Source organism: Anolis carolinensis, unplaced genomic scaffold, assembly GCF_035594765.1.
Source record: "Anolis carolinensis isolate JA03-04 unplaced genomic scaffold, rAnoCar3.1.pri scaffold_26, whole genome shotgun sequence".
Lineage (NCBI taxonomy): Eukaryota > Metazoa > Chordata > Lepidosauria > Squamata > Dactyloidae > Anolis > Anolis carolinensis.
The window spans coordinates 213,778-230,085 of NW_026943835.1; the positions used below are offsets into that span (position 1 = coordinate 213,778).

The following is a 16,308-nucleotide window of genomic DNA, read 5'->3' on the forward strand; positions in this document are numbered from 1 at the left end:
TATATGCTGACTCCTCCGTTAAAGTGAGATTAGGTAATAGCGGGGCGGTCTCCAATGGAACAGCTTCAACTAGGGGTGTGAGACAGGGATGTCTGTTGGCACCATTCTGTTTTAATTTTTATATAAATGATATCGTGGAATATTTGAATATGAAAGAATGTCATGGACCAAAGATTTTGGATAGGGAGTTAAATATTTTGATATATGCAGATGACATAGTATTGTTATCCACCACCCCAGTTGGGTTAAGGAGGTCCCTGCAAAAACTTAGCCAATACTGTACTGAAAATGCCCTCACCATAAATAAAGAAAAATCCAAAATAATGGTCTTTGGCAAGAAAACTAAGGTTTACAACTGGCCCCTTGATGGGCACAAAGTGGAACAAGTGAGGACATTTAAATACTTAGGTCTACATTATGTGGCATCTGGGGCATGGTCCCAACACCTAAAATTAAGTATTGCAAAAGCTGATAATGCCGCACAGGCAATTCATAAATTATGTAACCACAATTACCCGGGATCTTTGGGTCCCTTTCTGAAGGTTCTTAAGGCTAAGGTGTTCCCCATATGGAGCTGAAATATGGGGGGATCAAGATCTGGCATTGGTAGAAAGATTCCAACTTTGCCACTTGAAAATTGGCTTAGGTGTGGAGAGATCATCCCTGTCAGCTGCAGTGAGAGCAGAGATGGGAGTACCCCCAATTTCCACAGTAATCCTGAAGAGGCAGATCAATTGGTGGTACAAAATAAGACAAATGCAACCACATAGACTCCCAGCCATATGCCTATTAGAGCAAGAAAACCACAAAGAATGGTCATCATGGCTAAGCAGACTCGGCCACATTATCCGTAAGTTAGGTTTTGCCCCTCTCGAGCTAAAACATTTTGGGGCTAAAGTGTGCTCAATTGTTTACCAAAGAGCCCTTGACACTGCTGTACAAAATGATCACAGCGCAAGCTAGAGCCACTCCATACCTGGCTAAATTTAAATGCAACGTGGGCATGGAAACCTACCTTTTTTTTACACTTCCACTATATATTAGAAAATTCTTTACCCGGGCTAGATTCGAGCAACTCGACTAAGTCTAAGCTAGAATATCCCCTATACGAAGAGAACCTTTGGGTGCCGTGAGGCAGATGCAGAAGTGGAGGACTCAGAACACTTTTTCTTAAAATGCCCCTATTACAACAGGATTCGATCTTTCTATTTAGAACCTCTGCTGGAGAACCATCCTCATTTAGAGAATAAGGAGAAATTGCACATCCTTCTACAGGGTTCAGATAAAAACTAGTTTAAAACTGACCCTTTTTACGCAAAAAGCTCTGGCCATCCGCAAGAAGATGGAAGCAGAAAGCTGTGATATTAATGCCAATGACAAAATCCAAATTTAAAATTTACTATGGACAAGCCACTAGTTTTACTTACCCTTAAACCTTACCTTAAGGGAATAATTAATTTTAATTTTAATCTTTTTATTCTGTATTTGCACAACTACCTAGGAGTGGGTTGGTAGGCTAGTAGGCTGGGATGCTTTGTATCTATACATGGTTTTACATGGCTTTACTGTATGTATGGGTAAGTGTATATGTTTTGTATGTTTCACATGTTTTGATATGGTCAAAATTGACTAAAGAGTTGTTGTTGTTGTTATATATGAAGAGTAGAGACATCACTCTACTGGAGTCCCCGGTGGTGCAGAGGATAAAACCACTGAGCTGCTGAACTTGCGGACCACAAGGTCAGCAGTTCAAATCCAGGGAACGGGATGAGCTCCTGCTGTTAACCCCAGCTTTTGCCAACCTAGCAGTTCGAAAACATCCAAATCTGAGTAGATCAATAGGTACTGCTCTGGCAGGAAGGTAACATTGGTGCTCCATGCAGTCATGCCAGTGGCCACATGACCTTGGAGGTGTCTACAGACATTGACTCTTCGACTTAGAAATTGAGATGAGCACCAACCCTCAGAGTCAGACACAACTGGGGAATGCCTTTCCCTTAACCTAGAGACATCACACTGGCAACAAAACTCCACGTAGCTAAGGCAATGGTATTCCACATAATAAACTATGGATGCGAAAGACAGCTGAGCCATAAGGAAGGCTGAGCGAAGGAAGAGAGACGCTTTGGAACTGTGGTATTGGAGGAAAGTCCCGAGAGTGCCTTGGACCATGAGAAGATCCACCCAGTCCATCCTCCAGGAAAGAAAGCCCGACTGACTGTTCACGGGAGGGAAGCAGATGAGAGGCAAAGGTGAAGCCCTTTGGCCACATCATGAGAAGACAGGAAAGCTTGGAGAAGGGAATGATGATGGGGAAAATGGAAGGAAAAAGGAAGAGGGGCTGACCAAGGGCAAAGTTTCCTTGAAGGGACTGACTCGGCTTTGAAGGAGCTGCGGGTGGCCTGGGCCGACAGGGAGCTCTGGCCTGGGCTGGTCCAGGAGGTCACCAAGAGTCGGAAGGAACCAAATGAAGAAACAACAACAGAATAATATAATATTATGAAAATAGAATAGAAAAATAAAGAATATAACAATACTGAATAATCCTATAATAAATATTATAATAATAGAATACAATCATAAAATATAATAATATAGCAATAATATAAAATATTAATAGCATAATAATAATAAAAGGGTTGTGGACCCAAAGGGTTCCTGTTCTTTTGGTGGATGCAGAGTGTTTAGGGAATCATGATGGATCAATGAAGCAGAGACCAGATTTGGTTTTAACACTTTTCATGGAACATTTATTGATAATCACATCAGAATCCTATCAAAATCACATCGAGAGAGAGCTCTTACCCCCACACACATCCATACTCACACACACAGGCCGTGCTCAGAAGAGGTGATCAAGTTCTCCCGACAGGTGTGGACGCTCCGTCGCCGCGGTTCCGGAAAGTGTGCTGAATCTTTGAGGCCCCTGCATTTTACAGCCTAAAGTTTAGTCCTTCTTTCGGGGAACTTGCTATTCCTTCTGTTCTTACAGCCTCGTTTCAAAACATTCTCCGCCTCAGGCTGTATGACTTATGGGGTCCCCCCTGCACACTTTATTGCCTGTTGTTACTTGGATACGCCTTACTGGACCCTTGTTTCTGTGACCAAATATGAATATATGACATGTGGGCGTGAATGGAAGACGGATGAATGAAACCTAATAATTTCGAAGACACCAGTCTGTAGATTAAGAGCTGTAACCATTAACTGCCTGCTTGCTGAATTGTAATTAAAAGCTGTTAATGAGACCTGAAATAATTGACCTGCCTGGTAAACTATGATAAGAACTGTGACAGTGATAAGAGAAATGTTTACATCAAGTTACAGAAATGTTTACAACTGTTAAGAAGGAAGTCAACACAGAGCTGCTTGTGGCCATACAGCCCCAAAACATGCAACAACCATCCCCCTCCCAACACCGCCCAGCTGTAAAGTAAGCCATGGGGGCTCTATGTGTCAAGTTTGGTCTTGATCAGACATTGGTGGAGGTCACAGTGGTCTCGGGAAGTGAGTGAAGATACTGCAAGTCCCATCATCCATGGTCCAAACTCTTCCAAATCACACCAGGATGTAGAATGGGTCATGAGGGCTCTGTATGCCGAGTTTGGTACTGATTCGTTGTTGGTGGGAGTCGCAATGCTCTCATGACGTGAGTGAAGGTATTGTAAGTCCCATCATCCATGACCCATCCTTCTCTAAACTGCACCAGGGTGTAGAGTGGGTCATTGGGGCTTTGTGTGTGAAGTTGAGTCTTGATCAGTCATTAGTGGAGGTCGCAGTGGTCTCTGGAAGCTTATCCAACGTAAACGGGCTGGCAGAACATTGGATAAGCGAATATGTTGGATAATAAGAAGAGATTAAGGAAAAGCCTATTAAACATCAAATTAGGTTATGATTTTACAAATTATGCACCAAAACATCATGTTATACAAATTTGACAGAAAAAGTAGTTCAATACGCAGTAATGCCATGTAGTAATTACTGTATTTACACATTTAGCACCAAAAATATCACAATATATTGAAAACACTGACTACAAAAATGTGTTGGATAATCCAGAATGTTGGATAAGCGAGTGTTGGATAAGTGAGACTCTACTGTACTTATTAACCATAAGCCAAATGCAATGTCATAAATTACTCAAATGTTGTATTCCATTATTGTACTGTAACTTGATCCTAGCCAATGGTTTGTTGACTGAAATAAAGGCTACTAACTGACTGTAATGGTCGGGAGCTCAATCTGACCCGGGCTTCGATCGCACAATTTCTCGGTCAGTCGTGATTCATTGCAGCTGCTCCACAGCCCGGCCCGGTGTGCAAAGGTAAATAAGGTATATAAAAGTATAATAACCTGGTGTTGCCTAAGTTATTACAAAGTCAGTGTTTTAATTGTTCAAAATGCATAAGATTGTGGGTGAACTACAACTCCCATCATGCCAAGTTAACCCCCAGAAATTACATCAGTACTTAAATTTTGTTACGTTGGGCACTCTGGTCAGGATGCATGACGGATGGGATTCAGTGTGCTATCTGGCTGTAGGGTAAACTACAACTCCCACCACGGTGAGCCCATCCCCTCAAACCCTTCCAGTAGGTTGAGTGAGTCACAGGGGTTCTGTGTGCCAAGTGTGGTCCAGGTCCATCATCGGTGGAGGTCATTGTTTCTCTGGTTGTGGGTAAACTACAACTCCCAGAATGGTCAGTTCCCTAACCCTGACATCAACCGACCAGTAAGCAGAAAAAGTGGGCATGTTCAGATTCGAGAGGGCAGGGGATTTCTAGGAGTTGTAGGGATCAGGATGTATAATAATAATAATAATAATAATATAATAATAACTTTATTTTTATACCCCGCCCCATCTCCCCGAAGGGACTTGGGGCGGCTTACATGGGGCCAGGCCCAATAAAACAAACAAAACAGTAACAAAGCAATAAAACAATTATCCCAGTAAAAAACATCAGCATCAATAAAAACAATCATTAAAATCAACAAGCAGGATACAGTGTTAAAAACAGGAGACTAATTCGTAGATCCCAGGCGAAATGCAGAGTGATACGAAATGGGAAAAGGAAATTTCACAGTTGGACAATAAAGTGCGGTATAAAATGGCAAGACAACAACAATGGGACTATTATAGAATGGACAGATAGATCAATCCAGCAACAACTAAACATCGAAGGCCTTTTGGAAGAGCCACGTTTTTAAGCTCTTCCGGAAGGAGAGGAGGGTAGGGGCCTGCCTGATCTCTCTAGGTAGAGAGTTCCAAAGCCGGGGGGGCCACGACGGAGAAGGCCCTCTCTCTCGTCCCCACCAACCGTGACTGTGAGGGTGGTGGGAGCGAGAGAAGGGCCTCCCCCGACGAGCGAAGAGAACGTGTGGGTTCATAGAGGGAGATGCGGTCTGTAAGGTAGGTGGGTCCCAAACCGTTTAGGGCTTTGTAGGTGATAACCTGCACCTTGAATTGGGCCCGAAAAGTAAATGGCAGCCAGTGGAGCTCCTTAAACAGAGGCGTTGAACGCGCCCTGTAATTCGCTCCGGTTAGAAGCCTGGCTGCCGAACGCTGTACTAGTTGTAATTTCCGGGCCGTCTTCAAAGGCAGCCCCACATAGAGCGCATTGCAATAGTCCAGTCTATTGCATGGCATGGACTAAGGCATGGACCACCTTGGTCAGATCTTACTTCTCGAGGTACGGTCGCAGCTGGCGCACAAGTTTTAGTTGTGCAAAGGCCCTCCCGGCCACGGCCGACACCTGAGCCTCAAGTGTCAGCCCCGAATCCAGGAGGACCCCCAAGCTGCGGACCTGCGCCTTCAGGGGGAGTGCGACCCCGTCAAGCACAGGTTGCCACCCAATACCCCGATCAGACGTACGACTGACCTGGAGGACCTCTGTCTTGTCGGGATTAAGTCTCAGCTTGTTCACCCTCATCCAGGCCAACACAGCGGCCAGACACTGGTCCAGAATCCGAGGGGCTTCCTTGGATTTAGGTGGAAAAGAGTAGTAGAGTTGGGTGTCATCCGCGTAGAGATGGCACCGTACTCCAAAACTCCGGATGACCTCTCCCAGCGGTTTCATGTAGATGTTAAAAAGCATGGGGGACAAAATAGAACCTTGCAGGACCCCACAGGTCAATAGCCAGGGGTCCGAGCAGGTGTCCCCCAGCTTCACCAACTGGGAACGACCCTCCAGAAAGGACTGGAGCCACTGGAGTGCAGTACCCCCAAGGCCCATCCCAGAAAGCCGCCCCAGAAGGATACCATGGTCGATGGTATCGAAAGCTGCTGAGATGTCCAAGAGAACCAGCAGGGTCACACTCCCCCTGTCCAGCTCCCTGCGGAGGTCATCCACCAAGGCGACCAAAGCCGTCTCGGTACTGAACCCAGGCCTAAAGCCAGACTGTGATTGGTCCAGAAAATCCGTATCTTCCAAGAATCCCTGGAGCTGAGAGGCAACCACCCGCTCCAAGACCTTGCCCAAGAATGGTAGGTTAGAGATTGGCCTGTAGTTACAAGGATTGGTAGGATCTAATGAGGCCTTCTTCAAAATAGGCCTTACCACGGCTTGTTTTAGGCTGGATGGAAATTTGCCCTGCCCCAAAGAGGCATTAATTATTGCCACAAACCAATCAACTAACCCACCACTGGCCTGTTTTAAAAGCCAAGATGGGCAGGGATCTAGGGCACAGGTAGTCGCCCTCACCGCTCCAAGAATCTTGTCTACATCATCAGATTGCACAAACTGAAACAAATCCCACAAGATCGAACAGACAGATGCCTCGGTTACCTCACCTGGCAATGCTTCAAGACTGGCGTCCAAGTCGGAACGAATCTGAGCGACTTTGTCTGCAAAATGGTGAGCGAACTCGCTACACCGAGTTGCCGAGGAGTCAGGTGCCCCCCCACCCTGAGAAGGGTGGAGGAGCTCCCCAACAACTCGGAACAACTCAGAAGATCTATTTGTTGCAGACGCGATGCGGGCAGTCGTGAAAACCTTCCTGGCTGCCCGCAACGCCACGGAATAAGCCCTAATAACGGCTTTAGCCCGTGTTCGGTCAGAAACGTCGCGAGTTCTCCGCCAGCGCCACTCTAGTCTCCTTCTCTCACGTTTCATCTCCGCCAGCTCCCCGGTGAACCAGGGAGCTGGGGCAACTCCACGCAGCGAGAGGGGACGTTCGGGAGCGATCATGTCAATAGCCCTGGACAACTCGGTATTGTAACGAGCAACCAAGGCATCGACAGGATCATCAGCCTCCATAGCAGACAGAACCCCAAGAGACGTCAGGAGTCCCTCAGGATCCATAAGTCTCCTGGGGCGGACCATCTGCACTCTGAACCCCTCCCAATGATGGAACTGGAACTCACTTGGCACACAGAGCCCCCATGACCAGCAAAAAATACTGGAAGTCTTTGGGGAAATTCACATTGATTTGGGGGAGTTGTAGTTCGCCTCCATCTAGAGAGCACTGTGAACCCAAACACCAATGGATCTCAACCAAACTTGGCACACAGACCTAATATGCAGAGAGGGGTTTGGAACAAATACCACACACACCTCTAGAACAGCGACAGCACATCGATGTCCAGGTCTTAACTATTTTGCAAAAGAGGGGGGGATCCGTGTTCAAAGGACCATTACAAAATCATGTTCAATCATGTTCAATATCTAGTACAATTAGTGCTGACAAAACCAATTTCCGCTACACATGCGCAGAAAGTACAACAGTCGAAAATTTACTCCGTATAATTATTAAACAGGTGAAAAACAAGTGTCCACGAGCACAGTTGCCCTCAACTTTCTAGTCTAGGTCATCGACCAGGTCAGGCAAACGTGCGATGGTGCTCAACGTCTACTGACTGTACAGTTTGTTTTATGGAATTCAGACATCTGGTGATTCCAAAGTTCAAATGTTCTAAACCTTGAATTAGATTCTTAACCCTCTTAAATGTTTATAACATTTATAAAACCAATTTTAAAAGCAAATTCCATTAAAACCAATCTCCTTAGAATACAGATTTCTTCTTATTTATTTTATTTATTCTTGTGTTTCTTTTGGAACTGCTGATCTCATTATCCATGGTTTTCCCTTTTAAGCTATCTCTTATTGAATACTTTGAGTACATAGACATTATTATCGAAGCCATAGTCAATCAGCAAATATTAGGCTGATTTTCCTTAGCGCCTTCTCTTGATAGCCTTTCTAAATTTAATCGTAACGTGCTTTCTGAAGTGAATATAACTAAAAAATGACAGTTTTAATAAAAACAGAAAGTGCCTGCTATTTGCACGAAGTGGCCGTGAGATGGTGCTCTTCTACTGTATGAGTTTAGAAGCTCTGAGTTGTATTGACACCTCCCAATCAATAAATCCATTGTTCAAGTTTACCATGCCCTGCCAATCTGACCTAAGTACTTTGTAAATACTCGCAGAATAAACAAGCAGTTTAAATATGCTATTATGCCAAGGAGAGAAATCGATAGACATGTTCTGTGGAAATTTACAAGGGGAAACAGCTTTGAACCAACGTTTCTGCTCCAAGGTAGATTGAATCTTTATATTTTTAATTCCAATTCTGACCTCTGTTGTAAAATTAATATAATATTTTTTCAACTGCCCTCACAAATTACTTCCAGGATGAAATGTATTGTAGCTCAATCTCTTTACAATACACCACAATGATAAAATGTTCCAACTATGGGCTTGCATTTCCAACATTTGCAAGAGTTGCTTTTGTACATGTTAGAAAGACTGTAGTGTCCATTACCATCTTTCTCTCCAGTGTGAATTCTATTATGTTTATGTAGATTGTGACTATATGTGAAGCTCTTTCCACAGTCCATGCAATTATAAAATTTCTCTTTAGTGAGTCCTTTGATGCTTATGTAGATTTTCCCTCTTAGCGAAGCTCAGTTCACAATCCTGGCATTTATAGGGTTCCTCCCCAGTGTGGGTCCTTTGATGTGAACTTAGGTTTCCACTTTGAGTGAAGTTCTGTCCACACTCCAGGCATTTATAGGGTTTCTCCCCAGTGTGGGTCCTTTGATGTGAACTTAGGTTTCCACTTTGAGCGAAGCTCTGTCCACACTCCAGGCATTTATAAGGTTTCTCCCCAGTGTGGGTCCTTTGATGTATACGGAGACTTCCCCTCTCAGTGAAGCTCTGTTCACACTCCAGGCATTTATAGGGTTTCTCCCCAGTGTGGGTCCTTTGATGTAATCGTAAATGTCCTCCCTGAGTAAAGCTCTGTCCACACTCTAGGCATTTATAAGGTTTCTCCCCAGTGTGGGTCCTTTGATGTATACGGAGACCTCCCCTCTCAGAGAAGCTCTGTCCACACTCCAGGCATTTATAGGGTTTCTCCCCAGTGTGAGTCCTTTCATGTATACGTAGACTTCCCTTCTCAGTAAAGCTCTGTCCACACTCCAGGCATGTATAGGGTTTCTCCCCAGTGTGAGTCCTTTGATGTATACATAGACTTCCCCTCTGAGTGAAGCTCTGCCCACACTCCAGGCATTTATAGGGTTTCTCCCCAGTGTGAGTCCTTTGATGGTTACGTAGACTTGAACTCTGAATGAAGCTGTGTCCACACTCCAGGCATTTATAGGGTTTCTCCCCAGTGTGAGTCCTTTCATGTATACGTAGACTTCCCCTCTCAGTGAAGCTCTGTCCACATTCCAGGCATATATAGGGTTTCTCCCTAGTGTGAGTCCTTTGATGTTTACGTAGATTTCCCCTCTTAGTGAAGCTCTGTCCACACTCCAGGCATTTATAGGGTTTCTCCCCAGTGTGAGTCCTTTCATGTATACGTAGATTTCCACTCTGAGTGAAGCTTATTCCACACTCCAGGCATATATGAGGTTTCTCCCCAGTGTGAGTCCTTTGATGGTTACGCAGACTTGAACTCTGAATAAAGCTGTGTCCACACTCCAGGCATTTATAGGGTTTCTCCCCAGTGTGAGTCCTTTCATGTATATGTAGATTTCCCCTCTCAGTGAAGCTCTGTCCACACTCCAGGCATTTATAAGGTTTCTCCCCAGTGTGAGTCCTTTGATGTGAACGTAAATGTTCCCTCCGAGTAAAGGTCTGTCCACACTCCAGGCATTTATAGGGTTTCTCCCCAGTGTGAGTCCTTTGATGTGAACATAGACTTGACCTATGAGCAAAGCTGTGTCCACACTCCAGGCATTTATAGGGTTTCTCCCCAGTGTGAGTCCTTTGATGTGAATGTAGACTTGAACTATGAGTAAAGCTCTGTCCACATTCCAGGCATTTATAGGGTTTCTCCCCAGTGTGAGTCCTTTGATGTGAACATAGATATTCCCTCCGAGTAAAACTTTGTCCACACTCCAGGCATTTATAGGGTTTTTCACTAGTGTGAACCCTTTGATGTCTCTTCAGAGGTCCATGCTGACTAAAGCTCTTTCCACATTCAATACATTTATAAGCTTTTTCCTCCATATCGATAGCGTTATCTACATACGATTGCACTATGGACACTTGACTCTTGTTTTCCCTGTTCTGATGTAAAGTGTATTCTACCATCTAGTAAGATCAGCCCCTTGAGAGGATTTCTCTTTCCTATAGGTCTGGTTTCCTCACTGTACTTTTGCTTTCCAAATTCCTCAGTATCCACCATGAGCTGGTTTGTTTATCATCACGCCAGGGGTGGCTCCATAGAACCCCCATGTCCTGGTCAAGAAAGAAGCAGAAGGTTAAACATGAAGCCCCAGATTTCCTTTACTTCCAACATAATCCTCTTTTCTCTTCATCAATTATGTTGAATATGGAAATATCAAGAAACAGAAGCATGAAGCGTCCCAAGGACACGCACAGAAACCATCAAAAGCAATCAAAGACTCATAAGCAACAAGAAATGGATGCAGACACGCTTGAGTGAACATAACAGAGACAAAAGTTGGTCCTTGTTCAAAGGTGATTCAACAAACACAGGACAAGAAAGGAAGAAAGGAAGGAAGGAATGAGGAAAAGATGGTGGAAGGAAGGTATGTAGGAAGGACAGAAGAAACGAAGGAATAAAAGAATGATGGGAGTGGATAGAAGGAAGAGGAGGGAGTGAGGGAAGGAAAGCAAAAAAGGACAGAAGATAGAAAGGAGTCAACCCGAGATGTGGTTTAAGGAACAGAAGAGAAGCAATGATTTGTTCTGGATAATGTTTCAGTGAATAACCAGAGCCCCGGTGGCCTAGGGAATAAAAGCCTCGTGACTTGAAGGTTGGGTTGCTGACCTGAAAGCTGCCAGGTTCGAATCCCACCTGGGGAGAGTGTGGATGAGCCTCCTCTACTAGCTCCAGCTCCATGCGGGGACATGAGAGAAGCCTCCCACAAGGATGGTAAAACATCAAAACATCCGGGCGTCCCCTGGGCAACGTCCTTGCAGACGGCCAATTCTCTCACTCCAGAAGCAACTCCGGTTGCTCTTGACACGAAAAAAAGTGAATAACCAGCATGCACTAAATGCCCATTATTACTTAGTTCATGGTTTGTGGGTCACCTCCCTGCATAAACCAACAAAGGTGATCACAGGTTCACAAACAAGAACAAACAGATCCAATTTCACTTAACACATGTGGGAACTCACGTGGGCTCAAAGGTGGCTCAAGATAAAGAAAGCTAAAAAGGGAATAAGATGATGATGATGATAACAACAACAACAACAACAACTGTATTCTTCTATCCCACCCTCATCTCCCTGAAGGGACTTGGGGCGGCTTACATGGGGACCAGGCCCAATAAAACAGAATTAAAATATAGCACAATAAAATACATTGCAGTACAATAAATTAAAGGAAAAACAGTACAAAGCATTATAACAACATAAAGCATCATCAAGCAACAACCACAGAATGACAAGGTAATGTAAGGAGGGAAGGAATGGAAACTCTTTCAGATCTTAAAGAGAGTCACACTAATTTCATTGAGTCAAATCCAAATGCGGCTAAAGGAACAGAAGGCGGGCAGAACTCCTTCCAACATTAAAGTGCGAAAATCACTCTGGATAATGGGTTTCCGTGAATTAACAGCATGTGCTAAATGCTAAAAGAAACAAGGAATTCTTTATGTATTGCTATCTTGGGTATCCGGTGATGCCCGGGTTATTTTAACAGGGCCCTGTTTGTTTTTGGATGTGAGGTCATATCAGTTTGGTCATATGCTACACTATGTCTTAGAAAAAAAACCCCTCAGTTTTTGCTTTTTTTATCAGTGCTTCCATTAGAAAATGCATAAGGATGTGGGTGAACTACAGTTCCCAAAAATCTGGGAGTCTGGAGAACAAGCCCTATGAGGAGCGGCTTAAAGAGCTGGGCATGTTTAGCCTGCAGAAAAGAAGGCTGAGAGAAGACATGATAGCCATGTACAAATACGTGAAGGGAAGTCATAGGGAGGAGGGAGGGAGCTTGTTTTCTGCTGCCCTGCAGACTAGGACACGGAACAATGGCTTCAAACTACAGGAAAGGAGATTCCACCTGAACATCAGGAAGAACTTCCTCACAGTGAGGGCTGTTCGACAGTGGAACTCTCTCCCCTGGGCCGTGGTAGAGGCTCCTTCTTTGGAGGCTTTTAAGCAGAGGCTGGATGGTCATCTGTCAGGGGTGCTTTGAATGCGATTTCCTGCTTCTTAGCAGGGGGTTGGACTGGATGGCCCATGAGGTCTCTTCCAACTCTACTATTCTATGATTCTATGAAAATCTTGGGTCACCCCTCTCAAAACTCCCCCAGTATTCCCAGTTGGCCATGTTGGGTCTTTGTGCTAAATTTGGTCCAGATCTGTCATTTACTGGGTTCAGTGTTCCCTGAATACAGGTGAACTATAACTCTCTGATGCCAAGGTCAATCACCCCAAGTTGGCAGCATTGGGTGGGGATGAGGTAGAGGGCCTTCTCTGTGGTGGCCCCTCGGCTCTGGAACTCCATTCCCAGGGAGATCAGACAAGCACCCACCCCGGCAGCCTTCAAGAAAGATTGAAAAACTTGGCTCTTCCGGTGTGCCTTCAATTACAGATCACAAGTAGAACCCACTCAGTACTGATTATCATCGGGCCTGATGTATTGTTTTCTCGCCTTTATGTGGAAACAATTCTCTTCATTTGTCCCACCTCTGAATTCTCTTATTACATTACAGCACTTTATTATCTACCTCATCAGATTTTAATTGTGCACTCCTCACACTGCTGCCCAGTTTTTTACTATTTTAATTTGCTATAATGTTCTTATTTGGCGGTTTACTTATTATTACATGATTGTTTAAAATGGTGTAATTTTGTGTATTTTTAATGTTGATGATGCTTGTTTTTGTTCTGAATGTATCCTACCTTGTTTTATTGTGGTAATTTTGGGCTTGGCCCCATGTTAGCCAGCCCCGAGTCCCTGCGGAGAGATGCAGGCAGGGTACAAAAATAAAGTTGTTGTTATTATTATTATTATTGGCCATGTTGGGTCTGTGTGCCAAGTGTAGTCCAGGTCCATCGTTGGTGGGGACCAGAGTGCTCTTAGACTGCAAGTGAACTATACATCCCAGTCCCTAGAACTCCAATAAAATATGGTGAATTCTCCCCAAACCTCTCCAGTATGTTCTGTTGCTAATCCATTCCTCTGTTTGCTGTGTACCATAGGAAAGGGTTAAGGGAGAGGCAGTGGGCGGGGTCATGCAAATAGAGAGAGAAAGGAACACCGGGATGTGCTCGCTGTAACCTGCAATGCCCTGGGAGGGAGTGATGGTGGCTCCGCAGCACTGGGAACCGTAGTCTGTTTGTGGAGGCGGGAGGGAGGCTGTTTGTGTGAGTGGACACCCGTGCCACATACACACAGGCAGATTTCCACTTTTAATATGCGTATAGATTTCATAACTTCCAAGGCCACAGGGACTCCCGACCTTGCCTCCTGGGCATCCCAAATGGTCTCTGCGGCCACTCAATGTCTCACATTTCACAACGAAACCCTCCTAATGACCAAGGACCTGCCTTCCCACTCGGCTCATTCAAACCCACACTGAGACTTGTTGGGATGTTCCCAAAGTGAGTCCATGCTGAACGAGGTTCCATTCGGGCCATTCATTCCCTCAGTCGAACAGCGAGGAAAGAGCGAGGCGAGGAGATAAGCCAGTCCCGTCTGCCTCTCCTGTCAATTAAAACACGACCTGCACGTTTGGCCAGAGGAAACTGGAGGTTGTGGAAAGAAAGACAGGAAGGAAGGAAGGAAAAGTCTTCCCGGGATGCCTTCTGGAAGGGAGAGGCCTTCAACGGCCGACATGGTTATGCTTTGATTCTGTGAGGCTTCTCTGGTTTGGGCCATGCCTAGACTGTAGCACTAATGGAGGATAACTCCATTTTAACTGCTCACTGAGACCAAATTATTGGGAGTTGTAGTTTAAGGAGGCAACAGCTTTCTGTGGCAGAGACATTTGGACACCACATAAAGCTACTGCTCCCAGGATTCTGCAGCATTGAGTCCCAGCAGTTAGTATAGCAGAGTCTGGCTAATCCAACGTAAATGGGCCAGCAGAACATTGGGTAAGTGAAAATGTGGGATAATAAGGAGGGATTAAGGAGAAGCCTACTAAAACTATGTTATGATTTCACAAATGAAGCACCAAAACATCATGCCAATACAAGGGATCTGGTCCTGTTCATATTCCTCTCCTGGAGGGCAGCGTTTCCCTCTCCCCCTTTGGGGCCCCCGTATGGAACTGGAAGGAGTCAGGCACGGAGAGATGTGGTGTCATAAGAAGGCAGCATCCACTCACAATGTCTCTTGAGGTTCAGCCCCACTTTGGGAGCATAGTTTTTGATTTCTGTTATTTCATAGGCTTTTGATTTCTGTTATTGCTATTTTTAAATTGTTAGATTTTAGCCTGTTTTGTAAGCCGCCCCGAGCCCTAGGGGAGTGGTGGCATATAAGTTTGAATAATAAATAAATAAATAGTTTAATCTCATCTGCTTTCTCACTGCCCTGGGGGATTGGAGGGCTTAGGATAATGTGAATGCACCACGCATGGGACAACACCTGCAAGTGGCCACCTTGATTAGCACTGAATGGCCTTCCAGCTTCAGAGCCTGGCTGCTTCCTGAATTGGAATGACAAAGAGTTAAGGGTCAGGAGAGAGTCCCTGGGTAGGTCAGGCATGGGCCAACTTGGGCCCTCCCTCCAGGTATTTTGGACTCCAACTTCCACTATTCCTGACAGCCTTCCCTTTCCCTCTTCTTTTCCACTTAAGCGGATGAGGGGGGAAAGGAAAGGCCCTGAGGCTGTTAGGAATGGTGTTTAGCAACTTTCTACCAATTTACACTGCAATGTACACTGCCGGGAGGGGCAAGACGTGGCTGGCACAAGGCGGAAGCTGTGCCCGACGTCAAAGGTCTGCGCCGACCATGTCTCGTCCCTCCTGGTGAGCACTCGACGCACAGAGAGGCCCACTGCATTGTTCACATTTGGAGAAAGGATGAATGGGAGACACATTAATTAAATAAGAGATAAAATGCTGACTTTTAAACCACTATGAAGAAGATTGGAGGTCAACAAAATCCCCTTCTCTTTCTTTTCCCTTCTTTCCATCCCACGTTCTACCTTATACTCCGAGAAAAAAAAATCCACCTTCCCCTAGGTGGTAGTTGTCCCTACTCTTGTCCTAAAAGCTCTTTCCTGTCCTTGATATCCCCATTTTATAACGCTGTAATAAATGTTTTATCAATTAAAATTATATTTTAAAATGCTAATATAATAGTGATGCAATAGTGACACCTTAAACAACAGGCCAGGAAAAACTTTAAACAAAAAAGAGTGGGAGAAGAATTGGTTTCAGCAGGAACTTCCAAAATAAATGGCCTGGAATTGTATATCCCCAAATTCTGAAAACCTTAAATGAGTAAGATAGAATTTCCAACAACGAAAACACTCCTTGTCAATATTTATGCTCCTAACAATGCAAAAGCTCCTTTCTTTGAAAAATTTTGGAAAGAGATGGAAGATATTGACTGCAACTTTATTGTAGACTTCAATATGGATTTTGAAAAACTACAAAGCCAATTCAAGAGAATCAAGGAAAATTGCTTCTGGAATCAGGTAGAAGAACTTTCAATCATAGGTATCTGGAGGTTCTTACACCCAGAAGAAAAGGACGAAACCTTCTTCCCTGAAAGAGAGACACAAGTCATACTCAAGAACAGATATCATTTGGATCACTAAGAATTAAGTAAATCTTCATTCAAAAGCTCAAATCCAATCAAGTATTATTTCAGACCACTGTCCAACTACAATAGAAACCGCAATCCCGAGAAAACAATTTATATGGAAAAT

The 16,308-nt window shown here is 44.6% G+C and overlaps 1 protein-coding gene across 1 annotated transcript; it reads right to left on the bottom strand.

Annotated features, from left to right (window-relative positions):
• Positions 1-4,824: 4,824 nt before the first annotated feature.
• LOC134294884 (zinc finger protein 420-like) lies at positions 4,825-15,370 on the bottom strand. The gene has a single exon (XM_062966666.1). It carries the CDS (start codon positions 10,539-10,541, stop codon positions 8,859-8,861), a length of 1,683 nt encoding a protein of 560 aa, XP_062822736.1. The 5' UTR covers positions 10,542-15,370; the 3' UTR covers positions 4,825-8,858.
• Between the last annotated feature and the right edge of the window lie 938 nt (positions 15,371-16,308).